This window comes from Zeugodacus cucurbitae, chromosome 4 (assembly GCF_028554725.1).
Source record: "Zeugodacus cucurbitae isolate PBARC_wt_2022May chromosome 4, idZeuCucr1.2, whole genome shotgun sequence".
Classification (NCBI taxonomy): domain Eukaryota; kingdom Metazoa; phylum Arthropoda; class Insecta; order Diptera; family Tephritidae; genus Zeugodacus; species Zeugodacus cucurbitae.
In genome coordinates, this window is record NC_071669.1 from 28,398,841 (window position 1) to 28,424,682 (window position 25,842).

The 25,842-nt window shown below is 32.3% G+C and overlaps 1 protein-coding gene across 4 annotated transcripts in view; it reads left to right on the plus strand.

Annotated features, from left to right (window-relative positions):
* The window catches only part of LOC105219613 (transcription factor AP-2-epsilon), a 93,992-nt gene that overhangs the window by 13,478 nt on the left and 54,672 nt on the right, over positions 1 to 25,842 (plus strand). The window contains exon 1 of one of the 4 annotated variants that reach the window (XM_011195878.3): positions 17,781 to 18,650. The exons of 2 other annotated variants lie outside the window; for them this stretch is intronic. In XM_011195878.3, the coding sequence (XP_011194180.1) occupies positions 18,594 to 18,650 (57 nt within the window). In that variant the 5' untranslated portion in view covers positions 17,781 to 18,593. Of the gene's footprint in view, positions 1 to 17,780; positions 18,651 to 25,842 lie in introns of those variants that run through there. One more of the 4 variants, XM_011195880.3, reaches the window with a different exon arrangement.

Genomic DNA, 25,842 nt, shown 5'->3' on the forward strand with positions numbered 1-25,842 from the left:
TTTGCAACTCGGCACGTGATCCTCATCACTTTCTTGTATATAACTATATAAATATCTCGATTAGTTTTAGGTGTTACAACCAACCTTTCAGCGAATAAAACTATTATACTTTAAGGCTACAAGTTAAAAAAAATTACGCTAGTTATTTAATGAATGCTTTCCGTAGGACTTAAGCCTAAACGCAGAGGAAGCTAATTAAATGTGTGAAAATATGCAACTTTAACAATATGCAACCGATTGTAAAGTGCTGATACTTATGCCTTTGTATGCATTTACCATTGCTCACCCACGCATAACTTTCTTCACAATCTTGATATTGGAATACATCCGCTTTGAATTCACGACTAAAGCGGGTGCATTAAAATGCTGATGTTAACGCACTTTCAGGGGCGTATCAGGATTCACAGTTAGTTAAAACACATGATGGGCAAGAGAAATATATCCGAAACTACTATTTGACGTCTAAAATATATTTCCGTAAATAATAACGTGTGCACTTGATCGAATGCACTTGATTCATACTCGTTTGGTTTGCGATTTCATAATGAAGAGACTTACTCCCGAACAATGTTTACTGTTGACCAACGGCCCCAATTGCTGCAAAAGGTGGTTGGCTGGAATTTATTATTTATTTCTAAGACTAATGGCAAACATTTTACTTTATAGTAAGCTAAATTCCTAATATCCCAGCTGAATTTATTTATGTTCATTTATTTATGTATGTCACTTTTTGATGTAAATAATCAGCTTTTGAAAAATAATCTTGAAAATATTTCTCCTACTAATTTAGATGCACCCACGTTAACAATATAAAAATATGTGGACTTTTCAAAGTACTTGGTAATTAAACATGTAAAATTATCAAATTTTTCGCAAAGGTTTATTGACCGCAGTGCTGTTCCAAGTGAAACAAAATAATAAAATAATAGATGTAAGAAACAAATTTTATATATTTTAAAATGGCCTATGTACATTATACACAATCCTCGAGTTATACCATGAATAAATGTACATATATAAAAGCATATGTACGTTTCAAAAACAATAGGTACCACATGCATGTATGTATTCAAACTTGCAAATATATTGATATTATACATACATATATATATATAAGTTCATATGTTTAAATTAAAATATGCAAACCCGATTTTGTGGAAGAAAAGAATTAACTTCATATGTATTAATAACGAGCAGATGCAGATGTTTCCGCTGATCGCATTCAAGCCCGAGGCATGAACCGCATCTGAAACCGATCGAACGAAAGAATGCAAAAGCCACCGTTTCTAAAAAAATAGCAATATATTTTTATATGAGTTTGCTGCATACAAAGATACGAGCGGATGCAATATGCGCCTACTAGTTGCGGCTTGAACTTTGCTTTTTATTTTCGCATGTGAAAATAGAGCAAACGGATTAAAGAGGCACAAACCAGCACCCAAAAGGATTTTTTATTGTTCCCATACAAGCACACGTATATACATATGTACATAAATACAATGTTACATACGGGTACCCATGTATATATGTATACATGTATGTACATACATTAACAGATAACAGTATGCTTACACACATAGGCACAAAAGTGATTATATACAAATGAATACACATATAATCAAAAACTGTATTATAATTTATATGTAGGTACAGTGGTTTTCCGAAATAACGAACACATTAACAGGCCTGACAGTTCGTCACATCGTATTTTTCCTTAATTCGAGTACTCACTTAGAGGTATGTTGAAAAACCATAACAAAACAATTCAAATCCAATAAATTCTTCCAAAATGCACCAATCTGACACTTATACTTCTATTTGGTGCTGATCAATAATTTTAAGCTTTTTTATAATATTCAACATTATTTCAATTTTATTTGAATTCTGGGTCGATGATATTTGATTTTTTTCTCTTTCTTCATATCTTCTTCATGTTGTTCGTTAAACCGAGTACTTACAAATCACCGATGTTCGTTATTTAAGGTACTCAATGTAAGAAATTTGCTTGTTCGTTATAAGCGGTTTTCGTTATAACGAATATTCGTTATTTCGGAAAACTATTGTATTTAAATACATTTTTACTACAAACGGTTAACATTCGTCTCATGCGTCATTCGCCGCAATGGCTTATACACATTTCCCTTCATTTAGATCCTATTCTCTACAAATTGCAATTATAGAATCCTTAATATAAATTGGATCAATAGCAATTTTGCCTTACCTTGATAATAATTAGAGCATTAAACTGTTAAACACTTACACAATCCGATATATTTTAGTGATTTTAATTTAATTATAACTTTATATTTAATTTATAGGAGTATCCTTGACTGATCCTAGATTCTCAATAAATTACACCCCAATTTTGTAGACTAATAAGGGCAATTTTACACTTTTACTATCAAACAGGACTCTCATGTGTAATAGGATGAATGGATTAAACACAAGTGCATAATTCAGCACCGAAACTTGTTATTTGAAATATTCGTTTAAAAACAACAACAAATAGATTGGGCTTGTGGTAAATTTTGACCACTTATGTATAGGGTAAAGTAGGCAAATGTGGACCACGTGGGTAATATGGACCACCCAGTTATTTTGAATTGCAGTTGCTGTCCTCAGTTATTGTCGTTTGATTTCTTCGTCTATTCGCACAAACTTGGTTTGAATTTATCTTTCAGCAAGTGCGGATACTCGAGCAAGAGTTATTTTTGTAAAATCACGGTTGCTGATAATTATTTGTGCGTAAGTGAATTTCGATTCTAGTATGGACTACCACGGTAGAGACTAATATGGAAAATTAGATATTATGTACTTAGCATATCAACTGGCTGAAAAGATAATATTATGGATGGGTTTCTTTTTAAAGAGGCGTTCCGCTCTCCAACGGGAACTTCATTGGCAACAGCACGAGATTTCACAAAATATTATGTGAATACATTTTTTTATCCACTACTCATAGAATATTTAAACTTTCTCATGCTGGAAATTCTTTGGTTACATTATTTATTCAATTTGAGTACCATAATTTCAGAAACTTTGTTTCACTGTTGCTCCCTAAACAATGAGCCAGACAATTGCAAATAAATTAGTTGAAGCAAACTTCACAAACGCCTATTAGAATTTTTAAAAATTTTGTACTTAAAAGTTATGCTTTTATTATCGTTTTCTATTCTGCTCACCTTCAGTTATATACCATCGGAATACTAAGATATGTAAATGGTGTGCTACTAATTCATTACTTGTGTTACCATAGACATGAAAAATTATACAAACAATTTTGAAGAAACCTAATTTGTATAATATAATAAATTATTCACATGGAAATCTTCTCATAAAGTAAATTACAAGTTCGAAGTCGGCCTAAAGTATGAAGATGTCTCCAATTGTCGGATAACGTCACACCCAATTGTGGAAAAATATGTATATACTAGTTAAAAACTAATAATGAATGAAATAAATGTAAATATGAGCGATATGAAAGATTTTCTCATATACAACTTTATTGCTATAGAAATATATAGTATAATAAAAAAAGGCAATTACTAATAAGTTTGCTGATCTGAGTACAATCTGTTATTCACATTGATTTGTCAACAGTAATATTGCTATATTGTTCATATGTATAACATCAGAAAAATTGAGATTTGTGCAAAACATTTTTTTGTAATTCTCAAAAGAAAACAAGTAAGGAAAAGCTAAATTCATGTGCACCCGAAAATTTTATACTCTCGCAATTTATTGCTATATTTTTATTAAAATAACACACAATTTGACTCACATATTCGGCATATACATATATAGTGTAAAGTCCATTGAAAGTCTAAAACCCCTAATATTAGGTATATGGGAGCTAGGGGAAGTTATGACCCGATTTCTGGTACAGAGACACACTATTCGAAGAAAAATATTTGCTATGAATTAAATTAAGATATCTGAGAGATTTACCGACATTTTCGGTGAAAAATTACCATAAGGCACGGAGTTCTTCATATTCGATATCCGGGCATTGAAAAGTTATAGTCCGATTTCGACAATTTTTTCATAAGTGATGCCACTATGATCTATGGGCGCTAGAGTATTTGTGCAAAGTTTTATTTCGCTATCTTCATTGGTTCCTTATGTATATATTATAAAGTGAAGGAATAAGATGGAATTCAAAATTGAGTTATATGGGAAGTTGTCGGTGTTGTAAACCGATTTCATCAATTTTCCACACGTATCATCTGGGTGTCAAGATAATATTATATACCGAATTCCATTGATAATCCTATTATTTCACTCCCACTTACAAAAATTACATCCAAATATGGCCCTTCATAGTGCGATCCTTCTGAGTATGCATTTATGTTTATTAATGCTTTATTTCTGTTTGCCGCACAAAAAATCGACGCAACACCTTGCTCATAATACAGTTAGTATTAGTCGACTATTAGAATTATAATAAATATAGTTTAAAAATACCAAAAAACACGCTTTTAAACCACATCAAACTAAATTCTTAATACAGTGAAACTTCTCTAACTCGAATCACCATAATCCACAAAAAAACTTCGAGTTAGAGAGACTTCGAGTTATAGATATTTTCAATAAAACATAAATTTTTCAAAAAGCTGTTTATACATGGTTTTACTTATTCACTTCGCATAAAGTTTTATTTAAAGACGTTAAAACATGCATTCTGTAATTTTGTTTGTTGCTCTTTGTTATTGTATGGCTCTCGACGTCTGTATCCTATGCTTTTGTTACATGATTTATGAAATTCATTAGAGTAATATCATATTTTTTGTTCTCCACCATACGATATAGAGAAACAATTTTCAAATTGTGCCTCGATAGTAAAATTTTAAATTTTGTATTATGCCCTGGTCGAAAAGTTCGACTTATGGAAGGAAATTTGTACGAAATTTAACTTTTATTGGCAATTTAAGAGTTCGAGTTATGGAGAATTTCGAGTTATAGAAGTTTAAGTTAAGGAAGTTCCACTGTATATGCTTACAAAAATAATTAACGAAAAATATTTGTATTTTAGGTTTAAAATCGTGAGTTGCTCAATATGAGAAAAATATAATACAAAGCACCCACGCTATTTAACCAAAAATACAAATATGTTTCGTTAATTATTTTTGTCAGTTATATTAAGAATTATTTTTAATTTTTTAGCTGGATGTGGTTTAAAAGCGTGTTTTCTAGATTTTTTTAAACTGTATTTATTTTCAAATTTTTAGTTTGATGTTAAGCTGTAAACAGTTCTGCTAAAAGGGGAAATGTCAAAATCGATAATTAGGCAGAATTAAGTTTTTACTTCTTTCTGTTACTAATTGGCTTTTATAGAGATGTTTTGGAACATATGAGCATATCGCTCATATATTTGAATAGTGTCACAACTCAAAAAAGTCGATTTTTCAGGAGAGCGATTTAAAGTTTTCAATTGTCTCTTATTTAGAAAATATAGAAATAATAATAGAAATAGTTTATTGACAAATCTAGTGGCCTGTAATATATTAAAAATAATGTTGAGCATAAATTGACCAAATAGAGTGAACTAATGCTTTTTCTTGGACATAAATGTGACCCACTTTGAATTATGTCATTATTTATGAAAAATATAAATAAATTTCTCCGTCATAAGTCAAATATGTCGTTTTTGTTGAAAAAATCAATATGAAAAATTTATTAAAGTTTTCACTAATATCGTTGTAATACAAAATGTGTCGTTCTTTCTGAAATTAAATCAAATTCACCTTTTCACAATATGTGTTGGAACACAAAATATGTCGTTACTTCGTAAAAAAATTATAACTAATTCTGGAACAACTGAAATGTGTCGTTATTATGGTTAAAAACTAATACAACTAACAAGTTTAAGTACGGCACATTCTTATATCACGATTTATTTTTCTACGCATCGGAATGAAATTTTTATACAATATGGACGATGAAATTACGCACAATTCTGTATACTCAACTCAAAAAAATGCGTTTTTTGAGTTATGACACTATTCAAGTAAATGAGCGATATGTTATTCAAGTAACTTATAGGTAGGCGTTACATACTTTTAGGGCACTTCCTTACAGTGCCGCTCAAATATTTTAAGTTTCAGTATCACTAAAAAAAGTTACAACCATTTAAAGATACAAGTGGAAAAACGTATAAAAACGACTTTTCTATTGCAGTTGCTTTTCAGAAGTGTTTAATGTAGCTCTTGTTTTGATGATCACCAAAAGTTCTTCCAATTATAAAACTAGCTTTGCAATTACAAAACTAAATTTTATTACCTGAAAGCTAATAGTTTTGAATAATTTCATAGTATTATTTCTCTTGGTGTGCTTTCATTTTTATATTTATGTTATCACACATTTTTGTTATGTGCGTCTTTGGATTTTAAATTGCCCGCTATATATGTAAGTATGCACAGATTTTCTATAAAAGTATACTTTCTTTAAGGATATGTATTTGAGTATATACAAATGAGCGCTGCCCCCGATGTCAAAATCGTCCTTGGCGATTTCAACGCTAGGGTGGGTAAAGAAGGTGTCTTTGGCACAACAGTCGGAAAATTCAGCCTCCATGACGAAACAGCGCCAAACGGCCTGAGGCTGATCGATTTCGCTGGGGCCCGAAATATGGTCGTCTGTAGTACCAGATTCCAGCATAAGAAAATACATCAAGCTACTTGGCTGTCTCCTGATCGAAACACGCGGAACCAAATCGATCACGTTGTGATAGACGGAAGACATGTCTCCTGTGTTTTAGACGTGAGTACGCTCCGAGGACCAAATATAGACTCGGACCACTATCTGGTCGCAGCGAAGATACGCACCCGCCTCTGTGCCGCAAAGTCAACACGTCAACAAACACAAGGAAGGTTCGACGTCGAAAAGCTGACAGCCACGAAATACTCTACTCGACTTGCACTCCTGCTCTCTGAGAGCACTCATCAGCATCTCGGTATAAGGGAACTGTGGAACGGCATCTCAAACTCACTGCGTACCGCTGCAGCCGAAACAATTGGATTTCGGCAACGACAAAAAACAAGCTGTTACGATGAGGAATGCCGTCTCGCAGCGGAGAGAAAACATACTGCCTACATCGCAACGTTGCAAACGACCACAACACGTGCGGGCTGGGATAGATACCGAGAGCTGAAGAGGGAAGCGAGACGCATCTGCAGATAAAAAAAGAAAGAGGCCGAAATGCGTGAGTACGAAGAGCTTGAGAAGCCGGCAGACAGAGGTAATACTCGAAAGTTTTATGAAAAAATTAAGCGACTTAATGAAGGTTTCAAGACCGGAGCATCCTCATGTAGAGACCAAGGTGCGGTTTGGGATTATGGAGAGAACACTTCTCCGACCTGCTGAATGGCAGTGAGAGTACAACACCAGGATATAGCGAACCCGATTCCCCAATCGATGACGATGGAACAGATGTTCCATTACCCTACCATGAGGAAATTCGAATAGCAATTACCCGTCTAAAGAACAACAAAGCGGCGGGGGCCGATAGATTACCGGCCGAGCTATTCAAATACGGCGGCGAAGAACTGGTCGGAAGAAAGCATGCCTGACGATTGGAATCTCAGTGTGCTCTGCTCAATCCATTAAAAGGAAGATCCCACAATCTGAGCAAATTACCGTGGGATAAGCCTCCTAAATATCGCATAAAAGGTTCTATCGAGCGTACTGTGTGAAAGACTAAAGCCCACCGTCAACAAACTGATTAGACCTTATCAGTGTAGCTTTAGACCTGGAAAATCGACAACTGACCAGATATTCATCATGCACCAAATCTTGGAGAAGGCCGGTGAAAAGAGGATCGACACACACCACCTTTTTGTCGATTTTAAAGCTGCTTTCGACAGCACGAAAAGGAGCTGCCTTTACGCCGCGATGTCTGAATTTGGTATCCACGCAAAACTAATACGGCTGTGCAAGTTGACGCTGAACAACACCAAAAGCACCGTCATGATTGGGAAGGACCTCTCCGAGCCGTTCGATACCAAACGAGGTTTCAGACAAGGTGACTCACTATCGTGCGACTTCTTTAACTTGATGCTGGAAAAAATAATACGAGCTGTATAGCTAAATAGAGAAGGTACAATCTTCTATAAGAGTGTACAGCTGCTGGCGTGCAAGCAACAACCGCGCTGTTATTTCTGCTTTTTCCCCCCTGGAAAGGGAAGCGAAGCGAATGGGTCTGGAGGTGAATGAGGACAAGACAAAATATCTCCTGCCATCAAACAAACAGTCATTTCTGCTTTAAGATTTATGGTACTCAGAACATAGGCAACGGCGAATACCGCAGACGGTGGAACGATTAGCTGTACGAGCTATACGACGACATTGACATACGCTGGCTAGTTCATGTTGTCCGAATGAACGAAAACACTCCAGCTCTGAAAGTGTTCGATGCAGTACCCGCCGGAGGAAGCCGAGGAAGGGGAAGGCCTCCACTCCGTTGGAGGGACCAGGTGGAGAGCGACCTGGTTACACTTGGGATCTCCAACTGGCGCCGAACTGCGAAGGAAAGATACGAGTGGCGTGCTCTCATCGATTCGGCTATAACCGGCTAAACGGTTCAACACCAATCACATACATATGTTGCATAATTTTAAGCGCATTTTCTTGCTGAGTTGCTCACACTTTTGATCGGCTTCTTCCAGTATCAGTACCACTGGAAAAAGTTAAAAACATACATACATACATTTGAAGCTAATAAAAGTGTATTAATAACAACTAACGAGGATGAAAAATAATTTCATGTACATATATAAAAACAACTACAAACTTTAATTTTAGTTAAAAATGCGACTTGGAATCGAATGTGGTCTGAGGAACGGATTAAGACTGAGATTATGAATATGTTTTAAAAAATTATGTAAATACTGCTGAAGTAATGTGGTATCGAAAACCCATATGAAACTTTTTAGAAACACCGATGAATACAAAAAACAAAAGCGTACAGGACCAAAATCTTCTACAAATAAACGTACCAAATGGCGAATTTGATCTAAAAGTGTCAAGATAACGTCTACAACAAATTTGAAAGGAGACTTAAATGAATCCAAAGTGTCTAAACCCGCGTTTGTAATCTCCACAAAAACGCGTGTATCCTTTTTCGAAAAATACAAATTCTAAGAAGTAGAGTTTCAAAATTTGATATTTAGCGATGAGGAAACTTTAAATTTAGATGGATCATAAGTTTTGTAGGGATATACGGCACCCCCGCCATACTTAATATAAGCGCAAACATGGTGGTACATCTCTAATGCACTTAGCGCCAGAGATAAGTCTCCCATTTGCCTTGTCCCGAGTGGAGAAGGAATGGGTGAAGATAAACATTTCAGTACTGTAAAAGTTGGCCAATTCCACGAAATTGGCTAAAACTTTTGAAAAAAAACAAGAACGGGAGCTCAATTTCATATTACGAGGGCTGCTATATATATTTCTGGCCTAATAATGAAAATAGGAATATTTATCAACGAAAATGGTTTTATTGTTTTTCAAAATATTCTCCATCAAGATTTATACAGTTTTGCATGCGCTCAAACCAATTTTCGAAGCATTTTTTTATCCTTTTTTTGAGCGATTGTCGAATTGTGCGGGATCCAACGAGAACAAACCTTTTTTACGGCCAAGTGTTCATGCAATATCGAATGTATGCTGGTGGGAGAAATGCATAGGCATGCCTCTATCTGAAAGTATGTTACATGACGGTCTTGCATTATCAGTTCACGTACGGCATCGATGTTTTCTGGCACAACGGCTGTTTTTGGACGACCTTCGTTTGTTTGTTGTTTTGAGCGAGCGTCGGCCACGATTGAATTCGTTGTACCAGTTTTTCACAGTGCTATAGGATGGTGCTTCATAGCCATACAAAGATTTTAGTTCATCGATGCACTCTTGTCGCGATAATCCACGTCGAAAGTTGTGAAAAATGATCGCACGAAAATGTTCACGAGTTAATTCCATTTTTTGGCCGAGATGAATTTTTTAATTCCCTGTAAATAAAACAATTCACGATTAAATGACAAAACGTTCTGAGTGATGTTATGCTAAAAAATGTCAAACTTTCCAATGGAAATGTCAGATTGCACCTAGCAACACTTAGTGTTGCCTAGGCCAGAAATAAATCGTAATAAATCGAAAACATTTCATTCAAATTGTTTACCTATTTAAAAGTTAATACCTAATTAAAAATTTATATTTGCACAAATAGTGCTTTTCTATGGTATAAAAAGAAGTTTTATTAATTTGGTTACTTTTTCTTTTAGTATGGTATATGTTTTCGTTTTTTTAAATGCTACTTACTAACATCTAACAAAAATAATTAAACATGGAAAAATATGCAAAGGTTGAATAAAATTGAGAAAAATAACAGTACACAAACATCAATATTGCTGAGGTATATTATACATTTGCAGGGATATTTTAAAATCTATTTTGGATAATATATCCAGCATTTGAAAATTCCGCAAGGAAAATCCCATACAAATACACATATCACCATGTCGCGACTTGGTTATTATCAAATACATTGTAATAGCTGTATACAATAATAAATAATTGAAAGTTTCATGAATCATGATTCTCTGTAAAATTTGTTGTTTTCAAAACAACGAATATATTTATTCTACACATAAAGAGTCATTTTATTTTATGTGTGTACATACATAACAATGCCCTACACATAATCTGCATACATGCATATGTCCATACATTGATAATAATTACTATACGGAGAACATGTACTTAAATTCCATGTATGTATGTATAGTCTGTAAGTTCTTCAACTTTTTGAAATAGCCAGAAGTAGAATTTTTATTAGGGTAAACTGTCAGGATTTCTGCTATTCGATTGTTCGTGCATGAACCTGTTTAATACGATTTTAAGTATATTGTTGTCTTACCCGGCAGCTAAACTCGTGATATACCGCGGGCCTTCATAGCTCCCACTAAAGTAGCAACTTCGTGTACGAGCATTCGTATTCAATCAGACTTTCGCAGATAAGATTACAGGCCGCACTCATTGAGGTACTGATATCGTGATTATTATAAGAGAAATACAAATTTGGTATTCCCAAGCTAACTTAAAATTAGTGTGGTTTCTCAAATTATTTTCACCGTAATAAGTTTGCATCTACTTTCGTAAGATTTGTTGTGGAAGACATATATATGTACACATGTATATGTATGTATATAAACCAGATTAAAGGTAAAACTAGTTTGTATAAATCTGTATGTATGTGTCTATATAAATGTTGCTTACTATATGAACTCACATGTAAACATACATGTGTACTTACATACTCCTTGTGGGTGCCAATAAAAAGTCTTTTTAAATATTGTTGCTTTATTTTAACTTATGCCGCACGTTGATAATTGTATGAGCTATCTTATTTGTAAAAATATACACTAGTAAAAAAAAATTTAATCTCAGCTTACTAATATACAGTAGGTAACAAGGAAATCCGTACCCCAACGTATGACTTATCAGTTTAAACTCCACATTGAATATTATATTTTCTTTTATTGATGATTAGTGAATAGAAAAACATGAACAGTGGAACTTAAACGCTTCTAAAAGTATAGAAATACAACAGACGGTTGAATATTGCTTAAGAGGATGCTGATGCGACTCCTTTGATTTGATTGAACAACACTGGGATGTGCATTGGACATAACTAATTTTTTTCCGAAGATTGAAACATAACAAGAAGATTGAGTACATCATGTTACAGATATGTTACAAACCTCTTCCGAGCACTCAATTCGGTGAAAAATTAAGTTTTTTAATTTTTACTTTTTGTGACATCATTCGTACTAAGCGTTTTATACAATTGCAGCTTAATTATTTTTATAACACGTAGGATTCCGTTATACAATTTAAATATCGGTGAAGTTAGTGAACACAAGTGCACTATTCCGCTTAAAAAAAGTTCCGAGATTTTTGTTTAAGGTAATGAACATATTTTTGTGCTCATAAAACCCTTTTGTTTAGAAATCGATTAAATCGAATTAATCTGGAGCACATAATATTAAATGCGCACTTCTATTAGACAAAACGGAAATTTAATGATATAAAAGAAAAAATAAAAAAATAGAAAATACGTGTTTCATTTCTTGCGAAAATCTATTAGAATCCGAATGATTTTACTTATTATATTACTCTTATATAAAGGTTATATGACAGATTCTAAAAACAAAAGAATACTTGATATTTCAAAAAATACTGGACCAATTTTGTTTTTTTTTTTTGTATTTATGTATGTGCTTTAGCGACATTTCTCCTGTTATGTGAATATTCATTTGTAAGTAATTTCAGTATAAATATTTCAGAGAGAAACAATTGTGTAAATAAAAAAATAAATTTCTAAATGAGAAGAAATATGCATACGAATAGCGTGTTTACGCTATATACCAAAATTTAATAAAATTTGTGCCAGTATTTTTTTGATACATACATTTTATTGTTGAACTTTGACACCACATTTCTCCTGTTATGTGAATATTCATTTGTAAGTAATTTCAGTATAAATATTTCAGAGAGAAACAATTGTGTAAATAAAAAAATAAATTTCTAAATGAGAAGAAATATGCATACGAATAGCGTGTTTACGCTATATACAAAAATTTAATAAAATTTGTGCCAGTATTTTTTTGATACATACATTTTATTGTATGATCTATATGACAGCTTGGTCGAAAAATATTATAAACCATTGAAATGAGAAGAAAAGGTTGATTATGCCCATATTTTTATTTTTTTAGTAGCTTCGTACTATAATGGCGCTTTCAGAAAGCTCAAATTTTCTCATATATGTGACATGTTATTGAGGAACTTCTTGAGTATTGCGTATGTTTAGGTCTCATCTAAGTTTTAAAATATTGTCTTCACTTTGATAGTTTTTGCTGTAAAAATTTACTTAAAAATCTTATTGCGGCTTCCATATACATATGTATGTAAGTACATAAGTTTCTATACGTATACAACTTTCAACTATTATATGTAGATATCGTTTTCGTTTATTTATTTATATTAATTTAAATATTTATACGTCTGAGATTACATACATATATATGTATATTAAATTAACAAAACAGCCCTTTCACGGTTAGCATATTGTCCACACAATAGATAGAACTGCTCTGCGTTGTTGATTCGCTGTCGAAAATCTAAAGATGAAGCTTACGAATGATACTTAGGTGTAATCATCGCTCAAAACAAGTGAAACAAAACGAAAATAACGCCCAAGTTGCCTGCCCATTGCTACAACCCTGCCAGTAGCGCAAGCCAATGCCACCACCTCCCTTTAGGGCAAAATCGCTGTAATACTACGCCTGTAGAGCACACACCAAGCCATGAGCAGATGAAGTATATGTATGCCTTCATAAACACATACATACACACATAATGGTTGGTAAGCCAGATAGGTTTGTGTGCATCTCTTCTGTATACCTACATATGCATCTACATACCTCATGTTCGGGTCGGTTTATATTGATCGGTAGCCGGCGCAAAATCACTCGTAGCCGTGGCCGTTAGTGGTTTAGTGATTCTCCCCTGTATGTGTATGACTCCGTAGGCCTTCAATGTTTTAAATGCTGTAAGCACACTTCGCAGCCAACACAAACGTCCAGCCTTCTTCAGCAGAAAATAGTAAGTAGGGCGTGGCTTGAGATCAACCTCGAATGGTTGGAGAGAAACTCAAACTTTTATTTGTACCAATATGAATTGTCCAACCAGCATTTACGTACGTATGAAATATTAAGAGATTACAAATTCTCTCTCGTTTTTCTCTTATTTCATTTTCTCTTAATAAATATCTGTGAACATGTGTCAAAGATTTTTCTTTCGAAACTTATGAAATAACATAAATATGTATGTATGTATGTATACATATGAATAAATTTTGCAGTAGAAACATTTTGATCAAAATAGTGATTTTAATAATTCATTATATACATACATACGTATAATAAACATACATATATTTCGTTGTAAAGCTTTAAAATTAATATTTAATTATGTAATTTGGATTGACATTCAAACTAATGCCTGTTAATGTAGGTGCATATAAAAGTGGAGAAATTAAGCAACGTCTAATATGAATAAAAGTTAATGGATAATATTTATTAACTTAGATGATGTATGCTGGTGTAACACATCCACCACCATTCTTCACTACACGTGAAACAAAGCGAAGTAGCTATTGGATATCAACATATGTATGTACTTCAACTATCAGACCCTGTGTGGTTAACCGCTCCAAATGACATGCTTTCATTGATTTGCAATACCACAGAGTATATGCATCGTGTTCGTTGCATCATAAGTAGAATGGGATTCTTCAATGCTGCTCTGTCATGCTATCCTGACGGACATTATATTCATATTGACTTTTGCGGTAGAACATTTTTTTCTCAGTGGACACTTCAGGAAAATAATTTTTATACAAATCAAAAATGAAATTCAAGGTATAAAGAAGCGCAACGTGTCGAAAATTTTGTCATTGAATAATTGTTTCTAATTAGCTTACTGTTTTGGAAAATATTAATAGTAATTCAATTAATTAATAGTAATTCATTGAGTAGTAAATAGAATGAATAGAATAATGTACATAACGATAATTTTAAAAAAATTTATTTTATTATTATTCTCATCTAGCGCCTATCTATTTCTATTTAGCTGCCACCAGCTGTATATACCAATTTAAACAATCAGAGAGGTTAAAAATTAAATTAAATTTAAATAATAGATCATACTTTCTCAGTGGTGTATTACAAAACTTGAACATAATGCAATAAATGTTAATTAAAATTTTAAAACAGTCAGTACCCGACAAAATTTCATTAAAAATATTAAATTTTCATATTAAAAAAGGCAACATGCAGAAGAATTCCGAAATAACGAACACATTAATAGTCAGGCCTGTTCGTTACATTGAATTTTTCGTTAATTCGAGTACTCACTTAGAGGTACGTTTATCAATAAAAATGAGTTAAATATCCGTAAATTGCAGTTTAATAAATTGTTTTATTAATTATTTGTTAAAAAAATAAAAACCATAACAAACATTTTAAATCCAATAAATTCTTCCAAAATGGACCAATTCTGACACTTACACTTCTATTTGGTGCTGATCAATAATTTTAAGCTTTTTTTTTAAAATTCAACATATTTTCAATTTGCACTTTTCTTTTGAATTTTTTCATGTTTTATTTTTATTTATGGTTCGATGTAATTTGATTTCTCTTTCTCCATATGTCTTCTTCATGTTGTTCGTTAAACCGAGTACCTACAAATCACCGATGTCCGTCTGCATCGTCATCGGTATCGGTATCGGTATCGGTATCGGTATCGGCATCGGCCGTATTTGGCCGATTCTCTCTACTTTTTTCGGTTTACACTAAAATACATTTTTTTTTCCTTTTTTGATTTCTTTAAAGCATACAATTTGAATTCTTCTATTTACCATATAAAACACAGTTGACTAAAGTAATAAATCACCACGATGATAATTTAAGTCTAGTATAAAGAAATTCAATTTTGCATTAAATTGAATTTTTATTTAGCACTGCTAGAAAGATTAGATTTATGTCAAATATTCACAGTTTTGTTTAACAACTTGTTGAGATTTTGAAGATAATGTCATAAAGCCACTATTATAGAAGCATTCGTAACTTGGAGAGTCTATTTTTAAAAGTTCGTCATAGACAGGATCACGTAATAATCACTTGGTGCTGTCCTGGACCATAAAGTGCATGCAAAAGAACACGCTAAACAAGCTTCCAAACAAGTTTCTATCGAGTCATCACTATGTGACGCCTTTCACAATGCGAGATATAAATGACAAAAATCATCTCTTTGAAAATAATGGATTATTTTTACTAGACCTACTATTTTCGAATATTGGCCTTAATGCCATATTTGTCCTTAAGGGATTAAATGGCTTATTTTCAATATTTTTTATAAACAATTATTTATAGAATTCAAACTTTTTTCTGTCTTATAGACACATATTTAAAGAATAATTTCTGAAATTAAAAAAAAAAATTAAAACTCCTCCATTGAGGCATCATTTTCGGTGACCCCTCGGAAAAAAGGTGCGTCCGCGTTGTCAGCATAACTCCTGACAAGATCATACAAAATTAAAAAACAAAAATAAATGTTCTAGGTAACATTACAAACTCGTGCTTGAACGATGGAAAGACAAAACAAGAAAAAACATTAACTTTGGCTGTACCGAAGCTAATATACCCTTCACAGGTGCATTTCTTTTAGTAACTATGTGTTTAAGCAAATCTAAAGACGTAAGAAAAAGTAAGTAAAAAATAAAGAAATAATTTTACTAATTCTTTTTAGTCGGGTTGTTTGCTAGAAACATTAAGGTTATATAGTTAACCGATCTGAACAATTTCTTCGGAGATTAAATTATTTCTATGAGCAATAACTCACACCAGATTTCGTGAAGATATGTAGTAAAATGCGGAAGTTTTCCATATAAGCCCTTGATTCCGATCGTTCAGTTTGTATGGCAGCTATATGATATAGTGGTCCGATATCGGTAGTTCCAAAAAAGAGCATTTTGTTTTGCTTGACTTTTTTTTTTAATAGATGTAATTGAAAAAAGAAGAAATTCTTCGTTCAAGCACGAGTAAATTGTATTTCCAACACAATATGCAAAATTTCATCAATATCGGTTGAATAGTTTTCGAGAACACTTGACAACCGACTTTGAAAACATCGTTTAAGGTTTGAGGAACAATAATAACTGACTTGGAGCGCACACCTTCCAAAGGCTATATTTCCGAAACTATTATTCGGATCGACTAGAAAATTTAGGATATATTATAAATTAATAAGCAAAAAAAAAAAGATTTTTTTAATCCACGAGACCCTTGTAACCCCTTAAAGGAAAAAAACTATATTGCTGATTCGCTTTGAAAAAACGTGAATACCTTATTTTTTCTATCAACATATGTACAAATATATTATAATAATAATTTATTTAGTTTTGAATATTAATTAAAAGAATAAACAACTTCATATTTACATATGAACTAGTTATTTACTTATTTTCTAATGTTATTTGTCTTTTTTTTTCTTTGTTACTATACTAATTTACTAAATGAAGTTATTGATGAAAGAATGGGCATCGGCATCGGCCAAAAATTTGGTTATTTAAGGTACTAAACGTAAAATTTTGGGTGTTCGTTATAAGAGGTTTTCGTTAAAACGAATATATGTTATTTCGGAAAACTACTGTATATGTATCTTACCATTTTGAAATTCTAAGTTCTAAAATGTTTAAAGTTTTATGGTAAAAGCAGGATACATACTTAAATACATACATACTTTATCTACATTGTAAAGCTTTCAGGTTTCTCTTATGTATTGTCATATATAAACTGTTATGCTCTTTTATAATCTTAGAAAGAGAGCGAATGACGGCCTCTTTAGGTTATATAGCGAAGCATCCGCACCTGGCAAAGTAAATGAAAAGCATAATGTGCAATAGTACAAGGCAAGGAAACTGTAAAGAGATGGTTTCAACAAATGAGATTTTGCCTCAGGCAAAACCATGCAGTCGAAAGAGCGAATGCGCTTTCAGGCTACAGTTGTACATTTTATGGAAACGGCCGAAAGCGAGACAACTGTACGCGTGCCTTATCTGACTCATTGTGTGTCAGCTTGAAGCTGCTACGAACAAGCCATGCGAATTAATGTTCACCCCAGTGGCATTGTTGAAGTTGCTCGTGGATGGAGATCTACTGGCCAGTAAAACAATATATATACAACAACTGCGGCATGCAGCCAAAAGCAACGCAACAGCATCTGTGTTCTCTGCCCGACTGCTACTATGGCATCAACGCAACAGAAGGAGTAGTTGTTTACCTATATACCCTAAAGGTTTTTACGTCCAACCAGAAAATTTAGTTTCAGTCGAAAACTACCGTCTCTGACTGCACAAGGGTAAATGTTGTTTTCGGGTTGTTGCTGATATTCAACGCCAACCTATTCAAGTGTGGCGCGTTTTGTTTTTGTTTTCTTTCGCTTTTCCTAAAAGGATGCATAAAAAATCGTTATCAAGTAAACTTTCAAGCATGTGACAAAATCGGAATACGCAACTGCAAGTCAAAACATAAATTCTATATGTACACACATAATTTTATAAACATAAGGAGCGAACAAAGTCTTTCAATATAGACTGGTAAAGTTTTAAAGTTTCAACTAGCACCAGTCACCTAAGGATGTTATTTTGTGTTATTATATTTACAAACAGATATCAATTTGTGTGAAAGCCGTCGATACCGATAGTGTGAAGTGCAAAACCTGATTTCCAGTTATAATTTGTGTGAAATAAGATTCCTTTTGCATTGGTAACTGAATGATATCTGAAAATGAATGTGCAATCTTCATTTAATTCACAATATGAATAATCATATAGTTGCCTTTTTTAGTGCCATTAGTGTATCATAAAACTTAAGAGAATATATTCTTCGTACCTGTAATTATTGTTTACACTCGTAATATTGTAAAAGTGCATTAATCGACTTCATCCTGTTATTGAAGATTAAACCTATTTACAAATGCATATCCTACATCGAACCAGTGATCACCAGTTTGAGGACCAGAAATTCATGATGGTGAGTGAAGAACTATCTGAATAGTCCTTGTATAACATTATTTTTAATAAATAATAACTAGAGAACTGCAAAACTATGCGAATGTTCAATTAAAGTTTTATTTCAAAGCTATACAAAAATCATAAAATGCAATCAAATTCAATGAAATTTGGAGTATTTTATTCTTTATTTAATTTTAAAACAAATATTTTACAATATAACTTAAAAACTGAAATATAATTGGATAATAAGTAAGAAACTTTAGAAATATGTACTTCATTGTCTCAGTTTTGCACACCCCGCAAAAATTAGTTCATCATTTTTAGCATTTATACCGCAGTCATTTATTTTTAATGAGACTTTTAACACGTTTACTCATGCTTTCAACTAGATTTAAAAGTAAATTGTCAGGAATTTGCTTCCCTCGTATTGAACACTCTGCCAAGAGCAGTGTTTTCCTAACCGCATTTTCAATATCGCCCACAAATTCGTGGGATTGTGTGGAACACTCCATTATTTAAAAACTTTGTTGGGATAACCGGCTCATCTTAATCGTTAGATCTATGCCAGTAGTAGCTTATACCGTCGGACTGAAATCGATTAATTTTCACACAAATTCATGGGATTGTGCGAACCACTCCATTAACTAAAAACTTTGTTGGGATAACCGGCTCGTCTTAATCGATAGATCTATGCCAGTAGTAACTTATACCGTCGGACTGAAATCGATTAGTTTTCACTTGACCAAATTTTCCCGCTTCCAATTCTCAACGCTCCAATTTTTATAATACAGTGGAACTTCTATAACTCGAAGATCTACATAACTTGAACTTTTGAGTTGGCAATAGCATTTAGAAACCAAATTACATACAATTTTCCTTCCATAACTCGAACTTCTTTAACTCGAAGTTCTCCATAACTCGAACTCTTGAAGTGGCAATAGAAGGCAGTTCCATACAAATTTCATTCCATAAATCGAACTTTTCTACTAGGCAAAAAATTAAAATTTTACTATCGAGGTAGAACTTTAAAAGAGTCCCTCTATATCGTATGGAGACGAATAAAAAATATGATATTACACTTATGGATTGCATAAACCATGTATCAAAGGCATGTGATACAGACGTCAAGAGCCAAACAATAGCCAACTACAACCAACAAAATTACAATACATGTTTTAACGTATGAACATAAATTTTATGTATGAATCTATATTTTCTAGCTTTTTGAAAAATTGTATGTTTTAATGAAAATTCTAAAACTCGAAGTCTCTCTAACTCGAAGTTTTTCTGTGGAGTATGGTGATTCGAGTTAGAGAAGTTCCACTGTATTATCAAAGATGAGAATATTGGATTTGTATTCCGAATAACGAGTCCGACTCGATGCGGTCCAGTAGTTTCTCGAGTACATCAAGATAGCCTACTTTTTTCATTTTGATTTATTGCGAAAAATCCTATTCCATATTAAGACTCTTGCATTTCATCTGAGTTGATGTTTCTGTTGAGATTGTATCATATAAAATACGAAATATTCCGTAAAATATGTTCTCAAATAATTTTATTAAGATATCTTTCATACTCCATATATTTACAATTTAATTAGCCGGATCAGCATGCTTGGTATATTAAATTTTTCAAACCACTTTATGTGAAATGCAAATTTACACTCACACCAGTTTGGGTCACTCTGTGCAAAGTTGAAGTTATCACTTGTCTGGAAAGACGAACGAACGATTAGTAAAACATCCGAGATGAATAAAACTATTACAGTGAGGACTGAGCATTTACCTCTGAGAATATGTAATAAATATGCATACATTCTACGCAAACCAATTGCAATTATCTTTCAACAGAACTCATTGCACACATCACTCGTAGACGATTTCGTTCAAATTAACCATATATGAACGTCAATGCCAATGATTGACACTTAAATTCGGATGTAAATGGATATGTACACAGTCTATTAGCTCAATTCACGCAAAAACAATTACTGCCACTTAAAGGATATATTCAACTATACTTACATATATATAATATAATACATAGTATGTATACAGTGGAACTTCCATAACTCGAACTTCTATAACTCGAAGATCTCCATAACTTGAACTTTTGAGTTGGCAATAGCGTTTAGACACCAAATTTCATACAAATTTCCTTCCATAACTCGAACTTCTTTAACTCGAAGTTCTCCATAACTCGAACTCTTGAAGTGGTAATAGAAGGCAAATTCCATACAAATTTCCTTCTATAAATCGAACTTTTACTAGGCATAATACAAAATTTAAAATTTTACTATCGATGTAGAATTTTAAAAGAGTCCCTCTATATCGTATGGAGGCGAACAAAAAATATGATATTACACTTATGGATTGCATAAATCATGTAACAAAGGCATGTAATACAGACGGCCAGAGCCAAGAATGTGTATAAATCTATATTTTCTAGCTTTTTGAAAAATTGTATATTTTAATGAAAATTCTATAACTCGAAGTCTCTCTAACTCGAAGTTTTTCTGTGGATTATGGTGATTCGAGTTGGAGAAGTTCCACTGTATTTAAATTTAGTTTAAATACGTACAAATACATAAGTACATAATGAAAAATATATTGCAGAGTAAGACTGTTTATCACATTTTAAGACAAGTTTTTGGCATTCGTTTTTTAAGGATGTTTTATCTGCATTTTACTATATATATTTTTTTTCAATATTTCCTTATTTATTGAATCTGCTTGTTTTTAAGCCTAACAATAAGTTATAAAATCTTAAATCTATTTAAAAACTAGACAAGCTCAAACAAGTGATTCAGCTGTATTGGTGAAATGTTGCTTTTTAGTACGCAGGCATATCCCTTCTTTTTAGGCGTGTTTGATCGCAGGAATGTACTAAAGCATTAGCCAATGGGTTTGGGTGATCACGGAGTTTAGATATATATTTCAATCTGCTGTAATCTACTTCTTTCTTTACCATACGGATACCAAGATCTTTATGGATATTTTCATTGCGAATGTACCACGGTGAGCACTTAATTGATCTAAGCATTTTCGATTGGAACCTTTGTATTATATTAATATTAGTTGCACAGGTCTTACCCCACAGTTGAATGTCATACATCCAAATCGGCTTTATGACCGCATTGTATAAAAGCACTTTGTTGTCTAGGCTAAGTTTAGAGTTTTTATTTAAAAGCCAATTTAAATTTGAAGCTCTTATCTTCATGCACGTTATTTTACTAGATATATGTTTTCTCCACGTAAGCCTTCTATCTAGGTGAATACCAAGATAGGTAACTTCATTCGCTTGAGGCACTAGAATATTGTTCATTTTTACTGCCGGGCACATTTTTGGTCTTGGGGAAAATGTAACATGCTTGCACTTTTGTTCATTTACTATTATACGCCAGTTTGCTAGCCATTCTTCGACAGAACTTAAGTGCTCCGCTAATATTCTTGATGCTATAATGGGGAATTTGTTACGACTCACTAAAGCTGTGTCATCCGCAAAAGTTGATGTCAAGACATTATTAGCAGTTGGAAGATCAGCTGTATATATGATGTATAGAGTTGGGCCTAAAACACTGCCCTGTGGTACTCCAGCCCTTATCTGTCGTTCATCAGATATGAAATCTCCTACTTTAACCAAAAATTGTCTATTTTTTAGATAAGACTCCAATATTTTATACAATTCTAAAGGTAGAATCTTTTTAATCTTATATAAAAGGCCTTCACGCCACACTTTATCAAACGCCTGAGCCACGTCTAGAAATATAGCTGAACAGTACTATCTGTGCTCGAATGCTTTTCTTATTTCGTTAGTTATTCTATTTACTTGTTCTATTGTACTATGTTTTGCACGAAACCCGAATTGGTGCGTTGGTATTACATTATTTTCGTGGAGGAAAGAAGACATCTTTGATAGTATCACCTTTTCACATATTTTAGAGAGGCAGGGTAGAAGACTGATTGGTCTGTATGAAGACGGTTGTGTCAAGTCTTTCCCACGAAACTGGATAGTATCCAAAATTTAGAATTGCATTGAAGAGCAAAGAGAGCACCTCTACAGCAATATTTGGTAACTCAATTAGCAATTTTGGAGTGATATTATCATGTCCTGGCGACTATTTTGGAATAAGTTCTTATGATGTTAATAATTTCAGAAGAAGTCTGAAAGGACTCGGGCGACTCATTTGCTTTGTTAGGTAAGATTGACAACTTAAAGTTATTCTTTGGGCAATTTTGTTGAAATACCTTTTCTAGGTGATTTGCAAAACAAGTACAAGTCTTTTTTCATTTACAAGCTGTTTCTCTATTACTGATTCTTCTGAGACCAAGTGGCTTATAGTTTTTCTTTGGTGTTGCTAAGACCGCTGCGTTAATAATTATATCATTGAGTTCCCTTATACTTTTAATATCTCCTTCTGTATTTATTTTGGATTCAATATTAATGTGGCCACTCACGTATTTTTTGTATTTTACCCAGTTCGTTTTATGAGATGTTAGGCCCACTTTCTTTTCAACACACAATGTTTTACATTGTAATCTCCATCTACTAGAAATCTATGACCTAGCGTTCCAAAAAAGTCTTTAAATTCGCTCTTTGTAATTTATATTTTTTCTGCACATATAATTTTTTCTTAATTCTAAAAATTATTGGGGATTCAACGAAATTGTATATGTTTGATTGACTAAAAAAACAATTCTTATGGGGTAATTAAGCGGGTCGTATCCTTTTAACTTACTTATTAACTATATTTATCAACTTTAGAGAATAAAGATTTGGTTCTTCTGAGGACAAAAACTCAACGATGTGTCAATTAATGATTTCTTGCTTTTTCAGGCATTAAAACATAAATTATACCAATTATGCATGTACAATATAACGCAAGAAAAAAATGACATGGAATATTTAAAACAGCCATTCAGCTAGTTTATTAAAAGATTAGTTTAGTGTGTTACGAGTTTTCCTTTATTTATTCTAACTATTATTAAAATAATACATTTTTTAATTAAAGTGTTGTTAGTTCATTCACATTTATTTAATTTACGGAAAATCTACATGCAATTTTAAAAAATCGTATCCTAATCCTGTTTTTACAAAAATTTTAATAATATTTATTGGAATATTTTATTAAATTTAAAGTTTAGAGAGCATTCAATTAAGCAAATATTTTATTGACATACACATTTTAGCACTGTATTTTGGTCATAGTATATATCAATTGTATAAAAATTAAGATAAAATAATATGTATCAGTTAAGAATAGTAAAATATATATTGTATTAAGAAGCTATATAGTAGTAAAGTAGTTAAAATGTGGAATATACATATAGTACTACTCCAAATTTCACAAAAAGTTTTGAAATTTTTGAGTATTTGTTTACTATGATTTTATCTAAATGGAACCAAATTTTCTGAAAATCAAATAAAAACAGGGATATTCCGGATAATCGAAAATCCGGATAATCGATTTAATAATTTATTCTATGTCCTTTGTAATGTTTGCGATTCCACAAAACTTATCGGAACATGCCTCTTTGCGCCGCCAAAACGGGTTTAATTTGGCAATAGAGCCGAGACGAATGAGTTTTCGCTTATACCTAATTATAATTTTGGATTTGCTAGACCAAATGAACACCAGTACCCCGTCTTTATATGGAAATGTTAATGAAATGTGTCTCAACCATGATTAAAAATCAGTATTTAACAGTTGTATTATTTAAGAAGTTTGGATGATTGATATATGGTGACATTTTCAACTCGATGCTCAATGAGTTAAAAGTGCAGTGGTGCAACTCAATTAGAATCAGGGACCGTAAATAATGATTATCGTTCCGATTTGTAAATAAAAAAATCAATCACTTAGAATCGTCACACAAACAAAAGGATAATGTCATTGTAATCCTTTTTGGACGATCTATCCATTTCCCCCATGATTTTTAAAATTCAGATTTTTACGATTTTCTTCACCGTTAATGGTTAATTTTGACTAATTTGTAAAAAATCATAAATAATCATTATTTTTGAGCAAAAAATATATAAATCATAAATAATCATTATAAATGATTTTTATTTTTTTTTTGCTCAAAATAAAACTCCTTTTTGGATAACCGTTTTGCACATACCTTGCAAATTTTATCTCTATCAGGTCCAAAATATGGAAGTTATTCAAAAGAGAGTTATTGTAGACAAAGTGACGCCGCTCTAAGTGGACTATATCTCAGGAACTACTGGACCAATTTCAACGAAATTCGAATAAAATTTTTTGGCATCCAAATAGTCAGATATGTTATAAAAGGACATGAGAAAGTAGTATCAAAAAACTTAATAATAAACCTGTAATCCAAAAGTGAGTTTTATTTTGAGCAAAAAAAAATAAAAATCATTTATAATGATTATTTATGATTTATATATTTTTTGCTCAAAAATAATGATTATTTATGATTTTTTCAAATTACTCAAAATTAGTCATTAACGGTGAAGAAAATCATAAAAATCAATATATAATGATTATTTTGTGATTTTTATTATAAAACTTATAATGATTACGGTCCCTGATTAGAATATATATACTCGTATTGGTTCAAATTATTTTAAATAACCAACGTTTATGCGTATAGTCTTTTTAATTTGTGTCCTCCGTTAGTTTTTACAGTTTTAGTTAATTATTTTGACCGGGAAGCCAACCTACTGTAGCTCTAGATTTTCCTTCAGTAGGTATGAAATATGTATGTAATCGATTTTGAGTAGTTAGCTCAACCTCAATAATTAAATCAAAATTATAAAATATGAATAAACAATAAAATGATTGATTAATAAGACATGAGCAAATTTTGACAATAAAGGATATATTCAAGTGTTTAAGATATTTTGTCTCCGGAAGAATAAAATATTATGCGTACTGAGTATATTTGTCTGCAATTTTAGAATTTTGTTTTCTTCTTTTTTTTGTTAGAGCCTATTTAGTTTTATTACACTTATTTACTTATAAATTGACTCATTTACATAACTACATAAATATAGGTCATATTAGGATTTATAATTTTTTTATTAGAATTAGAATCAGTGCTAATTCTATTGCAATTTATATATTTAATTTAATTAAGATAACATACAATGTTGCCCATATATTCGGCATAAAGTCCTCATTATATGTATACAGTATATGAGGGCTGGGGTAATACATGGATTGATTTCACTAAATTTCTTCAACA